The sequence below is a fragment of the Callorhinus ursinus genome, unplaced genomic scaffold (genome assembly GCF_003265705.2).
Source record: "Callorhinus ursinus isolate GAN/ISIS: 27379988/994484 unplaced genomic scaffold, GSC_fseal_2.0 scaffold51, whole genome shotgun sequence".
Taxonomy (NCBI): domain Eukaryota; kingdom Metazoa; phylum Chordata; class Mammalia; order Carnivora; family Otariidae; genus Callorhinus; species Callorhinus ursinus.
The window spans coordinates 5745035-5760134 of NW_027397113.1; the positions used below are offsets into that span (position 1 = coordinate 5745035).

Consider the following 15100-nt stretch of genomic DNA (forward strand, 5'->3'; position numbering starts at 1 on the left):
TATGCACATGGTAGGTAAGGGAAGGAATGCCAGGCAAGCAAGGTCGAGGTGCCTCTATGCTCCTCATGAACAAAGCTTTCACATGTCCCACCGTGATACTTTCTCCTGTCATTCTTTTGTATTTATATAATAACTAACCTTCTGAAATCCCAAGATCAACCATTAGAAAACTGTCACCACTTGCACATACAAGTCTAGCAGAATTACCTTCAAACCAACCAAAATATAGGAACAGGATACTAAAGTTGATTTTAACTCAAGTTTTGTATTAATCAAAACAACTTCTCTTTTGTAACAAGGAATTGTTAGAACATGAACTTACATGAAGAAATTAGAATAGGGACACCTGGGTGGCTCAGTCGGTTGAGGCTCAGACTCTTGATTTTGGCTCAGGTCATGATCTCAGGGTCATAGGATCAAGCCCCGAGTCCGGCTCTGCGCTAAGTGTGGCGTCCGCTTGAGATTCTTTCCCCCTCCCTCTCCTCCAACCCCCACTCATGCTCTCTCAAATAAAAAAATCTTAAAAACAGGAAAAGAAATCGGAACAAAGTTCTCAATTTTATATCTGCTTTACATATTGGACTTCAGCAAAAATTTTCATTTGGGATTAAAAGTTGTATTTCAAAACACTTAAAAACCACTGCCCTAGGGGCGCCTGGCTGGCTCAGTTGGTTAAGCGACTGCCTTCGGCTTGGGTCATGATCCTGGAGTCCCAGGATCGAGTCCCACATCGGGCTCCCTGCTCTGCGGGGAGTCTGCTTCTCCCTCTGATCCTCCCCCCTCTCATGCTCTCTCTCAAATAAATACAATCTTTAAAAAAAAAAAAAAACAAAACACTGCCCTTCAGTTTTAGGATGAAATGACTTTCTCAATCAGGAAAGGCAGTCAGGAGATAAACGACCCAGCAGGGAATTCTGTGTAAAAACGTTTATTTGTACTAATGTTTAGAATACAGGAACTAAAGAAAGAAAGACACCTCAACTCCAAAGCGACAGTGAATTAGGACCTGCCCACAGCCAAGGGGAAGGCCACTCCAGGGGGTCCTGGTATGGACTATCTCCCCCCACTACTTCATGTCAGTGTCACCAGACAGAAAACTGAGGAATCAGGGTGTGAAGACCTTACCAGCTGCTAGCGAGCGTGCAAGGGAAGAAAGGGATGTCTATGTGGCTTCCCTGTGACCCAGGGGCCAGGATACACCGAGCAGGAGGCAGAGGCCCCCAATTCAGTCAAGGGCAGGAGCTGAATGTCCAGGTCCAGGAAGAACAAAAAGGGGATTTCGGAGGTAGGCTTTTTTCATCGAGTTAAAAAACAGGCACATTATCCAATGTCTCCCTGTGGCCCCCAAGCTGCTGGCCTGGCCCCGATTCTTCCCCTCTCCCCACAAAACCAAAGGGAATAAGGAGGGGAGGCAGAAGATAGGAAATTTCAAGGACGGGGAATGCTTCGGTCATTAAGAGACCACCTGTGAGCGAGCCAGGTGAGCACAAGGAAGAATCAGGTGAAGCTGCGACTCCCCCTGGGGTGGGGTGGGGTGAAGTGGGTCAGGGCAGAGTAAGGAGAGTGACCAAGAGCATCCTGGCTCGGGCAAAGGATCCTGGGTAGCAGGAAGAGAGGGCTGCGGACAGCCGCTCTGGAGGAAGGAGGCAGCGAGGCTAAGCGGCACAAAGGGCCTGGAAAGCTCCTTGCAAGCGCTGCCTCAGCTTGCTCAGTTGCTCACGCCCAGCTGCTCCTGGCAGAGAGGCCCTGGTCTGGCTCGCCTCCAAGGGAAGGGAAAACCCTGGGGACCAGAGTGGAGGCAGAGCTAAGAGAAAAGTGAGCTGCTCTCCCACTCTTTCTCGGAGGACACTGTTCGAACCCTGTGATCGCCAGGGCCGGGGCCCAAGGCAGGCAGAGTGAATGCACTTCACGGAGAGCAGTGAGAAGCTGGGTCACAGGTATGCCTTGGGGCAGTGTGCTGCTCCATTCTCCCTGAGGGCCTAGGCCAGAGGCGGTCAGAGCTGCCACCTCTGCTTGGTGCTGCCAAAGGCGGATCGGCACGACCACCCGCGGTTGTCTGGACTTATGAGAGAAGAGGAGGGGAAAGGTGGGTATGAAAAACAAGAGAGGAAGAGAGAAACAGCCCTAGATGTATGGGGGGAGCGAGGGTGGGGGGCACATCAAGAGGAGTTCTGGTTCTGGTAGATGGAAGCTTTCTCCTTCAACAGGTCCAGACACAAGTGGCAGCTCCAACTTCCTGCAGAGAAGCAGAGAGGGGTCAGGACGGATCCCGCACCACCCTACCGTGCTGCCCTTCCACTCCCCACACCTTGCTTCCCGTAGCAGGATCAGCTACAGGAAAGCTGGGAGACGTTCTGCAGTAGCCAAGTTTCACGGTTATCCTGAGCTAGAAGAAACCTTTAGGGCTTCAAATGTCATGAAAAATAATCCTCAGTGGTGACGAAAGAAAGAATCACCTGGAGGCCTACTTCCAAACACAGACTCCTAGACCCTCTTAAATCAGAATCTCTAGGAGGGCCTGGGCAGATAGAACTTTTTAAAGCACCTCAGCTTTAGACTTGTGATTATAGAAGAACCAGACTTTGTTCTCACGGCCCCAAAGGTCAGCATGAAGATCATGAATAGTGGTTCTAGAGAAACCAGTTTTGACTCCACATAAGATAGCTTTCTGGGAAAACCATGGAAAGATGAGATGGGCTCTCCACCATCACTAGGTATTTGAGAAGAGGCTGAGGACCAGTGACAGGAAAAGGGGGTAAATTCTGACATCCCAGTATGTTATGATCTATTTTTAGAATAACTGGGGAAAATGTCCCTTGCCAGAAAAATAAGTGTTTCATACTTTGCTTATTAATACTTATTATGGTTGCATTCTTCTGTGTTTCTTTTTCTTAAGAAACAAAATTAACCCTCAATGCCTCAAAATTTTAAGTGTAACTGTACATCTGTGTATGTAGACGTGTATGGGGGAAAGAATCCACCCCTCTTAAAAGCTCTTCAGAGACACAGGACTCTCAAAATGTAAGAAGGTCCTTTCTAACCCAAAGGTCAATACCCCAGGGGCTGGCAGGCTTCTCTGTAAACAGCCAGCCAGAATGTTAAATATTTCAGGCTTTGTGAGCCACATACAGTCTTGGTCCCGTGTTCTTTTTTTAAATCTCCTTTAAAAATGTAAAAACCATTCTTAGCTTATGAGCTATACACACTAGCTGCGGTTGGATCTGGCTTATGAGCTGTAGTTTGCTGACCCCTTGACTTAAGAGCCTAGACCATCACATGGCTTCTAGAGGATTCTCCCTCAGCTGCCTGCAGCTCTTCACTACCTCAGCCTCTGACAGTACTTCAATAGGAAGGCCCTTCTACAGTTCACGTAGAATTTTGTCTGCAAATTGGTATTTTAGGGTTAAAAAAAAGAGAGAGAAAAAACAGAACACACTACTTCTCCCCAGAGTAGATTTATAAACTGGGCATGACAGATAACAATAGCTGTGTGCTCGCCTGCAGCTTCCAAAGGACTCTCAGACTTTGCTCGTGGCTCCTTCCCGGGTGGGGGACGACGACGACACAGCAGTGTGACCTATATTACAAGTCAGCCTAACCCCACAGTGAGGCACTTTCTCTTGTCTGTAATGCTGGCCCACATCCTTTGTGTACAGGAAAAGCCACTGGGCATTCACATTCTCCTGAGTAAGCTCCTGAATTTCCGTAAAGAAGGGGTTTGGGCACAGAGACCTGGCTGGAGGGGGACGGGCAGAGAGACAGCCACTTTCTGGTGCCACCACTGGTTTGGCTGAAGAACTTCTGCAAACTTGGGAGCATTATTAAGCACACTACTGGAGGGGCAGACTGACCCATTCAGGCTCCAGGTTCCATACGTTTCCAGGCTGGGCAAGGGAAGAGGGATGAAACGGACACTCAAACCGGTCACATTCAAAGAGCTGATACCAAAGCCTGACATCAGACAAACTACAAACTGAGTTTCCTGGACTGGCTGGAGGAAAGCAAACCACTCCTTGGTAACTGTTTTCCGCTCAGCACCAGTTTTCTCTTTGGCTGTTGATTTTCTGCATTTCTAAATGTACCTAATGTGCAAATGTTAAACCCTCCAAGCTGAAATACTAGGAAAGCATTTCTGAGTGAAGGCAAAGTGTCTATGCCCTAATTTGGAAGAACACTTAAGAGAACTTACTGTACAAGTGATTTTCCAAGTTACTAATATGATACTTGTTCTGTGTAAGAGACCAGGGCAACCTACCTTCAGGAGGCTCAGACATGGACGGGGTGAGACAGTACATATGGTAGCCACGGTCACAGTCGTCACAGAAGAGCAGCTGGTCCTAGAGAAGGCAAGATGGAAGAGGAAGGGGCAGGTGAGCGACCAGTGGGCCTCAGGCAGCCCATTGGGGGAGGGCAGGGATGGGAGCTTCTGTAGACACTGCTACTCTTTCCAAGAGGGGCGGGGCAGGTGGCAGGCAAGAGCAGACTCAGGAATTTCTGGAGGAACTTCTCCACCTGGACCAAGTGAGTCACTGTCATTCCACCTGAACCCCAACAGCTTCCAAACACGGCTCACAGCCTCCACCCTTGCCCCCTACGTTCTATTCTTCACAGAGCAAACTTCTCTTTTAAAAATGTTAAGACAGAGCACGTCACTCCCAATTAAACCCTCAGACCTGGCGACGCCTGCCTTCCAACCCCTTCTTGTGCTGTGCTCCTGCTGCAGGGAGGCCCCGGCCGGCTTGTCTGCCTGAAGGCCCCTGCCCTCGTTGCTCCTCTCCCGGGCAGGCTGTGCCCGCAAACCCTCTTGGCCTGGCTCCTCCGCGTCATCCGAATCTCGACCCCAAGCACCACCTCCTCGGAGAAGCCAGCTCTATCTACGTCAGGTATCCGGCGACCCTGCCACACCGCTGCTGTCCTTCTCCTCCTGGCGCGCCTTTCCTTGCTCGCTGCTTGTTCCCCGCAGGGCAGTCCGCCAAGGGAGGGACCCCCGCTCGTCTGGTCTGGCGCCCTGAGTGCCCGAAACGGCGTCTGACGCCGAGCTGGTGCTCCGGAGACACCTGCCAGGCCAGTGCCCCCGGGGGCGCGGGGGAGGGTCTGGCTCCCCTCTGGGAGGCAGCTGCGGGCCGGGGGTGGCGGCAGGGGGCGGGGGGGGGGGGGGCGGCGCAGGGACACGCACATCGTTCTCGGAGGTGCCACAGATGTTGCAGCACTTGCACTCGATGCACTGCCAGCGGTAGGTCTTCACGGCCGCCATCATCACTGGGGTGAACTGCAGGCAAGATGGGTGCCCTGCGGGCGGGGGAGGGGGTGTCACACAGGCGGCGGGGGACTCCTACTGGGGGGGGCTCTGGGCCCTGAGGCTGGAGGTACCTGAGCGGCCACAGTCAGAGCAGGACACCAGCTCCTCGGGCTGCCCCGTCTTCTTGTTGATCTTGGAGTCCCCCAGGCAGAAGTCACAGTAATTGTTGGGCAGGGCCAGTCCGTCGGGACCCTTCTTGGCTATGGAGAGGAAGAAAGCTCCGACGAGGCTCACGGGGGCCTGCAGGCACCCAGCGGCCCCGCGGGGAGGGCGCGCCTTGAGCAGCCTGACTCCCCCTCGCCCCGCCTCCGACGCGTCAGCTTACATTTCTGCTCCTCCGACCTCTGGGAAACCGGGGTGGGCGGCTGCGAGTCTTCCTTGTCCTCACCCTCCTCCTCAGCCAAGTGGGAGTGGGCATAGTGGTAACTGAGGCCCGGTCGGTTCTTGTAACGTTTTCCACAAACTGAGTGGGAAGAAGATGACAGAAAAAGGCGTTAGGACCGGAGGTGTGAGCGCCCGAGGTGTCGGGACCCGAGGCGTTAGGAAAGGTGCCACATCCCCGCCGCCCCCTCCAGCTACGGGGCTCCGCCGTAGCGACCACCCCTGCCCCCATCGGCTCTGTCTGCAACAGGCCTTCAGTGCCGGCCACCTGCCCTCCCCTCGGCGAGGAGCATCAGGCCCTGGGGCTCTCCAGTTTCCGTGGCTCTTGCCTCTGTTAAACCCCAGCCCCTGGCCACCTCTGCTCTCCCACACGGGCTGTGTTGGGAGGCCGAACCCTGGCCCGGTTACCACTTGCCCTGGGAATAGTCTGGGGAGCTCCAGGTCAGGAAGGGAGGGGACTTTCTAAAATCTTATTAATATGGCAGGAAGGAAAAAAAGGTAAGGAAGAGACTCCAAACTTTTTTACCTCTCAGTCAACGTGGGAAGCTCAAGCTATTCCATGTATACCACAGAGCTCATCTCTGCCCAATGAGGATAAAGGAGTAGGGAGTGGATCACTTGGGGGATCACCTATCAATAAGTCTGTTGGGGTCTCTGGCCCCCAAGGCAATTTGAAGACACTCCCACATCAGTACCCTGCTCAACCCCCGCCAACTAGCAAGGAATGCAGATCCCCACGAGGCATCTTGTACTCTTAAGCAGTGATACTGAGAAGAGCAAGGCGGCCAGCAGGAAGGAATGGGGGAAGGATGGGAGGAGGTGGCGGGATGGTGAGAAACATTAGCTGACCACCGAGTGTCTGTTCTGGGGAAGGGGAAGCAGAGGGATCTGTCTGTAGCGGGTTCCTTCGAATGCTTTTGAAGCCACCCCATGCAGCGGGGCCGAGCAGCCCTAGGAGCAAGTCTGTGGGAGACAAGCGGTGGTAAAGGCAGCTTCCAGGACTGTGAGGAGTGGAGTACAACAGAAAGCCCATTGCTCCTATCCCCATGCCATTCCAGAGATTTTTATACTAGCATCACAGGAAATGAGAAAGGTGGGAGAAACAAGGGAGGAGGGAAAAGGGATAGGAAAACCAAAGTCTGAAAAGTTGAGAGAGCTACCTCTCTGGGGCGCTTTCGAGGTATGCTTTTGTTTGAAACTATCTGAAAGACAGAAAGAAAAGTCATGAGAAGAAGGCCTTGATACACTTGAGACAGGAGCGGCAGCAGCAGGAAAGCGGAGCAAACGAGAGAGAAACCAGCGGCGATGGTGCTCCCAGGGTGGAGGGACAGAAGTGGGGCGAGTCAGAGAAAAGGGGGAGAGCAGACATTGAAAAACTCGGTGCTGGACTCTGGGGGCCCTGGCTTGACTGGGGCCAGCAGACCTGGATGCGGTCTATCAAGGGGCCGATTCTGCCTGCTGTGTGTGCCCCTGGCCCCAGCACCCCACCCCAGGGGACAGCAGAAACCTCTCCCAGAGCATGCAGGTCCCACCCTTTGGGTAGCAGAGGCTGGGGCCTCCCAAGGGTCTCAGAGGGAACCAGTGAGCAGGCAGGAGAAAGCATTCAGGCCTTTTGTTACCACTCTGAGCAAGAACACAACCCTCCCTCCTCTCAGATCCTGAGCAGGGGCTGGGTCCAAGGCAGGGACTACCCACCCACTTGTGAGGCACTCACTGTCACAGGCATAGGGCTTGTCCCGATCCTCCAGGATGGAAGCGTCAAGCTTCTTACGGGCACTGCCCACACCTTTACCCTGCCAAAAAAACAAAAAGATGCCCTTATTAAGATGTCTAGGTCTGAGGAGTAAACTCTCCGGGAAGTGGCTGCTAATTTCACTCGAGAGGAAAAATGGCAACAAGCAACAGCGCAGGGGGCTCTGTAGGCTCCCCCGTAGGCAGCGCCTTGCCTCCTCACCTTGGATTTCCCCTTGCCCCGACGCTTGGGAGTGTCCTCTTCATAGTCCTCGTCATCCAGGTCATCGAGGAAGTCATCTGGTTCTAGGATCCGCTGAGTGGACAGGAGGGTTACGCTGGGCAGATACAACGTACGCCCAAAAGCTCCCCCACGATGGGCCTGGCCAGGCCACCCAGAACCTCCTCCGTGAGATGGCCCCTCCACTCTGGCCTCACTCCTCATTGCTGCCCTTCAACACCCTAGAATCCCATTGCTTCTCCCTTCAATGCTTTGGGTTTTCCTTCCTTTGTGCCTCTCTTCCGTTGCTCTCCTGGACTGCCTTCCCCACCATCTCCAAGGGGCCGACTCAAATGCCATGTTTTCACAAAGTCTTCCCTGGTACGCCAAGTAGCCATGCCCTCTCCTGCCTCTCATCTGCTGCCCTAGGAACACACTACAAGTGGTTCCCTTCTTTCAACTCATTTCTTAGATTACTCTTTAAAGTCTATTTATTTTTTTTTTAGTAATCTCCACACCCAGTGTGGGACTTGAACTCACAAACCCGAGATCAAGAGTAGCATGCTGTGCCAACTTAGCCACTTCTTGGATTTAAATGAGAGCTCTGTGTGACACCTAGGTGGCTCAGTTAGTTAAGTGCCTGCTTCTGGCTCAGGTCATGATCCTGGAGTCCTGGGATCGAGCCCCACATCGGGCTCCCTGCTCTGCGGGGAGTCTGCTTCTCCCTCTCCCACTCCCCCTGCTTGCTTGTGCCCTCTCTCTCTCTCTCTCTCAAAAAAAAAAAAAAAAAGAGTTTTGTTGCTTACTTGTGTGGGCTTATGGGAAGTTTATTTTTCTAACTTCTCTGCTTCAGCTTCCCCATATGTGAAACAGGGGCCACGGTACCTACTTCGTATGGTTTAGAGACTTAGAGAAAATGATGGAAAAGTACTTAGCCCAGTGCCTGCCATATTTTTTTAGCTCTTATTATTTCTGTGTATAGTTTTATCTTCCCTCTATGGTAGGGACCAGGTCTGCTTCACCCATGTAACCCCAGGCACCAAAAAACATCTATGACAAAAGAAGATGAATGAGGGAGAGTCTGCACTTAGAAGGAAAGGAACAGGAACAACTGGATGCTAAGAGCAAAGCCAGTGAGTACTCAGTGCTAATTAGGGAATGAGCACGAACAGAACCCCAGGGGCCTGCCTCCTGGCCCAAAGCTTCTGCTTCCATTCTGATTACTGGGTGGCCTCTGATAAAGAGGAGGCTGGTTTCCATCAAAGCTCCCTTAGCCACAGTGTTCATCTGATACCTTCCGTGCTCGACTGTTGGTCACAGGAAACTCGCCCAGGCTGTCATCATCCACTCGGGGATCTGGGGCACCTCGCTTCTCCAGGGGGTCGGTGCGCAATAGAGCCTCTAAACTACTGCCGTCTTGAGAGATCAGCCCCTCTTTCTTCAGGGTCTGGTCTGTGTCTGCAGGCAAGGTCAGGATGAGGCGAGGCTCAGAAGGGCTGAAAGCAGACCGCTCTGGGTCTACACAGTGCTAGGCCAGCTATGGGCCAGTCACTGTCTTTTGATCCCTGGCTGCCCAGGAACCAAGACACCCCAGTTTACTTGGCACCGTAACTTATCTGTTTACCTGTCTCCTCTATTAGACTGAGCTCTTTAAAGGAAGGAATGGCATCTCATTCATTTTAGCATCTTCAGGATCTAGCATTGGGCCTGGTACCTAACAGGTGATTAACAGGCCTTACATGCAGCAGGCCATACCCCTGATCAAGGAGGGGTGTGCTTTACCTGGTTTAATAGACGGGAAAGAAAGTCTTGGATCCTCAGGAGGGTGGGATCGCCGCTTTTTCCGCCAGCGCCGGGCAGGGTAGGAGTATAGCTGCCCAGAGGCCAATCCTGTGGAAAAAAGAGAGAAAAGTCAAACCCTAACCCAGTCCTAGGCAATAATACCAAATACTTTATCTAGAGGAGTAGCACCCCTCTACCCACTGCCCACTGAGTTCTACAGTGAGGGAGGAATATGGACAGTGAGGGCCTGGGGGTAGGAGGAGGGACAGTTTATGGAAAAGAAAAACATATGTAAGCTTGGAGCCTTGGCTAACACATAGCTCCCCAAAAGCCCAACAACAGCCTCAGCAGGGCAGTCCTGCAGAAAACAAAAATGCTGGTATGAACCTGTCTGCTTCATCCTCCTTGGGCTTCTAATCAAGGCAAGACTATATTCATCCATGTGTGTGGAAAGCAGTAAGGAAAACTCTCAGCTGGCTCATCACTTAAGATGAGGAAGCTTCAGGGGCGCCTGGGTGGCTCAGTCATTAAGCGTCTGCCTTTGGCTCGGGTCATGATCCCGAGGTCCTGGGATGGAGCCCCATGTCGGGCTCCCTGCTCGGCGGGAAGCCTGCTTCTCCCTCTCCCACTCCCCCTGCTTGTGTTCCCTCTCTCGCTGTGTCTCTATCAAAAAAAAAAAAAAAAAAAAAAGATGAGGAAGCTTCTTCCTTCCCTGTGCTCCTGAGTCTGAACCCTCACCTGGACCCCGGTGTCGCTTTTCCATCCAGATATAACAGTTGCTCTGGGCTACTCCAGTCTGTGAGTCCAAGAAAGGAAGGCGCACACTGCGCTCAGCACAGAGGCGGGCATTATAATTGTGGCACTGCTCCATGGCATCTTTGTAGTATTGCTCCCCAAGGCTGCAGGAGAGACAAAGATCAGGTGTGTGTGTGTTAGTGTAGGGCGGAGCTACCCCTCTCCTTGCCATCTGCTTCTTTAGAAGGCTCAAGGGACCGGGAGACTGTGGCTTCGGCCCTACTTGCCTCCATTTCTGCCTCATGGGACACCACACCCCTTCACTAAGCCATTATGAGGAAAGGCACTTTATAAATAAATTACCATCAGGAACACATGATCTCTCATGTGCCTACTCAGACTTAAGCCTAACCTACCACAAAGACAGGGAGAAACTAATGTTCATTCTGTGCCTCTCTTGAGTCCAGCCCTGTGCTAGTCAAGATGCTGTTTCTCTTAACCCTCATGACTCTGAGAAGCACACGTTAGCTTTTTTTCACAAATGAGGAAGAGTTCAACAAGGTCTGGGGCCCTTACTAAAATATATTTAACAAACTACGGCACGTCTATACAATGAATTTCTATTAAGCCATAAAAAAAGAAGGAAGCTCTTCATGTGCTGATATCAAACAATCTCCAAGATGAGTGTTACAGGATGCTACCATTTATGTAACAAGAAGTGGAAAAGAAACTCCCGGCCTCCAGAGAGAAAAACTGGGTGACTGGGAGGGAATTTCTCCCATATGCCATTTTATATCTTTTGAATTTTGCACTAGGTACAGGTTTCTCCCACTATCTGATGGTGTACTTTCTGCCACTTCGCTTTTATAAAAGACCGACGTTAGCACCTGTTTTCACTAACCAAAAGAGATCCAGAGAGGATTTTTGCTTTTAAGAAGTGGCAATTGCTTCTTTGCTTTATGCCATGTCGGCTTATGAACAGTTTCATAAGAACACTCTACTTTTGGATAGTGGGGGGAGACCTGTATTTAGCCAACTAATTAATTCTATATGCTAATTTTAAAGTCAATGGAAACCATCTGAAAATACCTGAACTTCCTTGAAGCCTACTTTTTTCCTGAGTGCCATTAGACTGATATAAAACCTGCTTGCTCACAGGCCCATCCGAGGCCCTTTTCCATTCTCGCACCATCAAATTATATAGGAAAGAACCCTCTTTCACTCAAAAGACTCGGTTTGAAATCTAAATCAAGAGTAAACCTTTAAGTGCTTTAAAAAGCTGGAAAACTACGCAGTGCCAGGAGTTACCTGGTTCTAAGCAGCATGTATATAGAACCAACCTTGTTCTCATCCTCAGGGTTGAACAAGCACATTAGTACTGGAACTATAAGTGATTCATATTTACATATTCAGTCAATCTTAAATAAACTGAGGGCAGAGGTGGTTTCTTTCCCACAGTATCCCCAGTACCCATGAAGGTGTCTGGGACATCCTGACTTGACTTGGGAGTAAAAAGACCTTGCACGGCTGCAAGTCACCACACGAATGTGGACATTTAGTCAGCCCATGTGGAGCTCAGGTTCCTCTGCTAGACTGAGGAAGCCGGACTAGATAAGCTCTAACGACCCCTAGCATGAGAAGCTGGACAGTGAGTCTCTGTTGCTTATGTCCGTAACTCAAGCTACACTGACAAACCACGCTCTGGAATCGAGGGAGGCTTTCACAGAGCAGTCACAATAGACCACTTAGGCATAGCTTAGTATGTTCCCAAGCAACTGAAAAAGACACACCACACACAAGGCGATGACAACACAAGATGGCCTAGCTTGATTCAAGGAGTGGTAATGACTGTAATTTGAGGTAAGCATGAATCTTGTGTTGGAGAGTGAAAAAAGGGGAACAGGCTCACATTAGCTGGCCTTTAGGAGGCAGCCATGTCCTCACCACACAGAGGAAAATTGGATAAACAAGCCCGAGTGCAGCAGCTCCTTTGTTTCTGCTGATGGGAATGGATACTGACACTGTAAGTCAAATGGAAGGAAGGGGGAGATGGGCTGAGGGCTGCAAAGTCAGAGCACGGAGACTAGAATTGGTTTTGGGGAGAACAATGAGAGACGTTCTATCACAGCACTTGGGAGTTAAGTGGGATTTCAGAAGGTGATGCAAACTGTCTCGTAGGAGAACTGGGAATGAAACACATAGGTTAGCGGGAGAGAGGATCTAATGAGAGACTAAGAGAGAATGAGAGAGAATTTATAAATAGGAAAATTCTTCTCCCAGAACAAGATGCAAGTCAGAAAAGATGAGCTAGTAGTCCTGACCTCAATGTATTACCTCAGCTGTTCAAAAAGCAGGCACACCACGATCAAGAGAAGCTCCAGAAAAGTATCTCTCTCCTGGGTGAGAACGTTACAGGAAGAATGGAAGCCCCTTCTTAAAGGGCAAGTTCTGTAGGGAAATGTATTAATTGTGGTCCACAGCCCTCTGCAGCTAGAACTGAGGAGAAAGTTGGTTTCTCACTACTAGTACTCAGGAACCAGTGACTGGTGACCCTCACAATCTCTGTAGTTCCTTTAAGAGAAATAAGTCGTGCTCTGTTGAAAGGGGCAACTCCTCTTTTCTAGCACTACATGAAAGGTTTGGCAACTCTATTTCCCCGAAGAAAGTCTTCCAACATAAAGTCTCATCACCTGTTAACTCTCAACCTAGGGAAGTCTGACATTCCCCCAGTACAGTAAGATTTCCAAGGTAGGAGCTCTGATTCTTTTCCGGGAAGCATGAAACCTGTGTAAAACCTCCCTTTACAATGGGATTGGGGTGTGGGGGGGCTAGTCAACAAAGAGAAAGGCAGGGAAACAAAGAAAGAACATCTGAGTCAGGAAGGATAACTATATAAATGGTAGATCAACAGCGACATTTCTAAATTGAGGGAAATGTCAGCCTGAAGAGAGAGCTGGGGGAAACTGGAGTGGGCAGATCAGAGAGAAAGATAATAGTGTTGGGAGGAGGGGTAGCTGAAAGAGGCAGCAGGATGGAGCTGAAAGCAAGTTTAAAAAAAAAAAACAACACACAAACCACAAGAGGAGAAGAAGGCACTTAGCTTAATGGAAGTGGGAAGGCATTCTCAAAAGAAAGGGCTCCAGGCGGGGAGGGGGGGGCTGTGGGCAAAGCAATGTACTCTTTAAAAAGGCTCTTGGGAAGAGTGGGGGCTCAGCCCACCACAAAGGGAGATGAGAAGCTCTAAGTCCCTCAGAATAGTTCCCAAACCTTTATCTTGTCATCCAGTCAAAATCCAAAAGCCCTGCCTGGACAACTGGTCACCTCTCGATTTTCCTACCTCTGCACCACAGCCCAATTTACCCACTAAAAAGAGCGTGCTCTATTCGCCCACCAGGCCTGAACCCACTTCAGTCTTCTTCAGGGAGGAGGCTAGGCTGAATCAAGTCCCGAAGCATCTTTAACTCACGGCCAACAGACCACTCTCCATTTTTCCCAACCACCATTAACTTTAACTTTGCTCGAAACCTGACCAGCACAAGGGGACTGCACAGCGCGCAGCATGCCGACCTAGATGCCCCTCTAGGCTGCAGAGGCGTCCTGGACCGCTTCCGTCCAGTTCCCGTTTTTTGGTGGCTCGACTGACCGGTGCAAAGGCCCTCTCCCCTGAAGTTCTTTCCCTTCTGTATCTGCTCAACAAATTCCTCCCAATAATGTTTTTGGTCCTGGGAAACAGATACTCAGGACCCCCACCCCCCACCCCGACGTCGAGGGGCTGTTAAAACAAAACAGACCCGCGGTGCTTAACCGCACAAGGGCTGCTGAGCCTGTTGCTCCAGGACCGGCCGCGGGCAGCGGTTTGGGAGGGGTCGGCGTCGGGCTTCGCGGGGACGCGGGTCGGTGCCGGGTCCGCCCTCCGCCCGGCCCCTCCGGACCGAGGCGTCTGGTCTTGGGAGCGCACCCAGACTGTTTCTCATACGCAACGAGGGCGCCATACTCAGGCCGCCGTAAGCCCGAAGGACCGCTCTGACCGCACAGCCCCGCAGGGAGGCTGCCCGCAAGGGGCTCCCGTGTGCCCCCCTCAGGGCCTCCACAAGTTTCCAAAGAAGCGCAACGTCTTCTTGGAGTCTCCTGTTGCCCTCCCTACTAGGAGTCGCAACAAGGCCTTCTCAGGTCCGTCCTTCCCTCCGCCTCGTCCCGTCCCGCACCGTCCCCTACTCCCAGGCCCATTACAAGACCTCCCGGCCTAGGAGAGAAAGAAACGACTACTCACAGCTTCACTACATTTTCTACCACAGCCGCCATCTTCCCTGCTCCTCTCCCTCAGGCCGGGAGGCCCGGAGCCCTCAGCGCGCAGGCGCCGGGACCCCACCGGGGAACCGGTTTCCTCGTTCCTCTGCGCAGGCGCTGCCCGAAGGCGCGCGCCCGAGAGCGAGGCACGGAGAACAGGCTTCGTGACTGCCCCCCGGGCCAGGGAGCCAAGGGGGGCCGTTGCGCAGGCGCGACGGAAACGGGCGCGCGCCCCGAGGCTCTTGCGGGAGCCCGGTGTCTTCCATGGGGAGGGCGGGGCCAGAGAGGGAGGAGCTGGCCTGGTGCAGAAATGAGAGGATTGATGAAATGAAGATGTTGAAAACTGGACACCCAGAGATGGGCTAGATGGAGCATATAGGATCTGCTACCTCACCGACCTTTAACCTTGTGGTTTAACCCTTTGCCGTCACTCATGGGCGCGGGGAGGGAGCTGTTGGTGGGTAGCAGAAGACAGGAGTGATGCACGATCCACCTGGGGCCTCAATGGTGTGCCCATTCAAGGAGAGGAAGATTAACGTCCTGAACTGGGCAGTTCTTTGGCCTGAATATTGGAGCCTTGGCAAAAGTTACCACCCCTTCCTGCCACCAAACCCAGCCACCAACCTCAGTGATATCCACCTCCCTTGCTTCCTACTTTTGTCCCT

At 51.7% G+C, this 15100-nt stretch overlaps 1 protein-coding gene across 2 annotated transcripts; it reads right to left on the reverse strand.

The window, feature by feature from the left end:
- Positions 1–912: 912 nt before the first annotated feature.
- Positions 913–14551, reverse strand: DPF2 (double PHD fingers 2). 2 transcript variants are annotated; one of them, XM_073883488.1, is made up of 12 exons: positions 14419–14551; positions 10152–10312; positions 9414–9521; positions 8926–9089; positions 7635–7727; positions 7395–7473; positions 6841–6882; positions 5625–5762; positions 5371–5499; positions 5177–5289; positions 4256–4337; positions 913–2236 (listed from the first exon to the last, which is right to left on the reverse strand). In XM_073883488.1, the coding sequence occupies exons 1-12, from the start codon at positions 14448–14450 to the stop codon at positions 2160–2162; spliced, it is 1218 nt and encodes a 405-aa protein (XP_073739589.1). In that variant the 5' UTR covers positions 14451–14551; the 3' UTR covers positions 913–2159. The 2 variants fall into 2 exon arrangements, with proteins under 2 accessions (XP_073739589.1, XP_025734297.1); XM_025878512.2 differs by lacking the exon at positions 6841–6882.
- Positions 14552–15100: the final 549 nt, after the last annotated feature.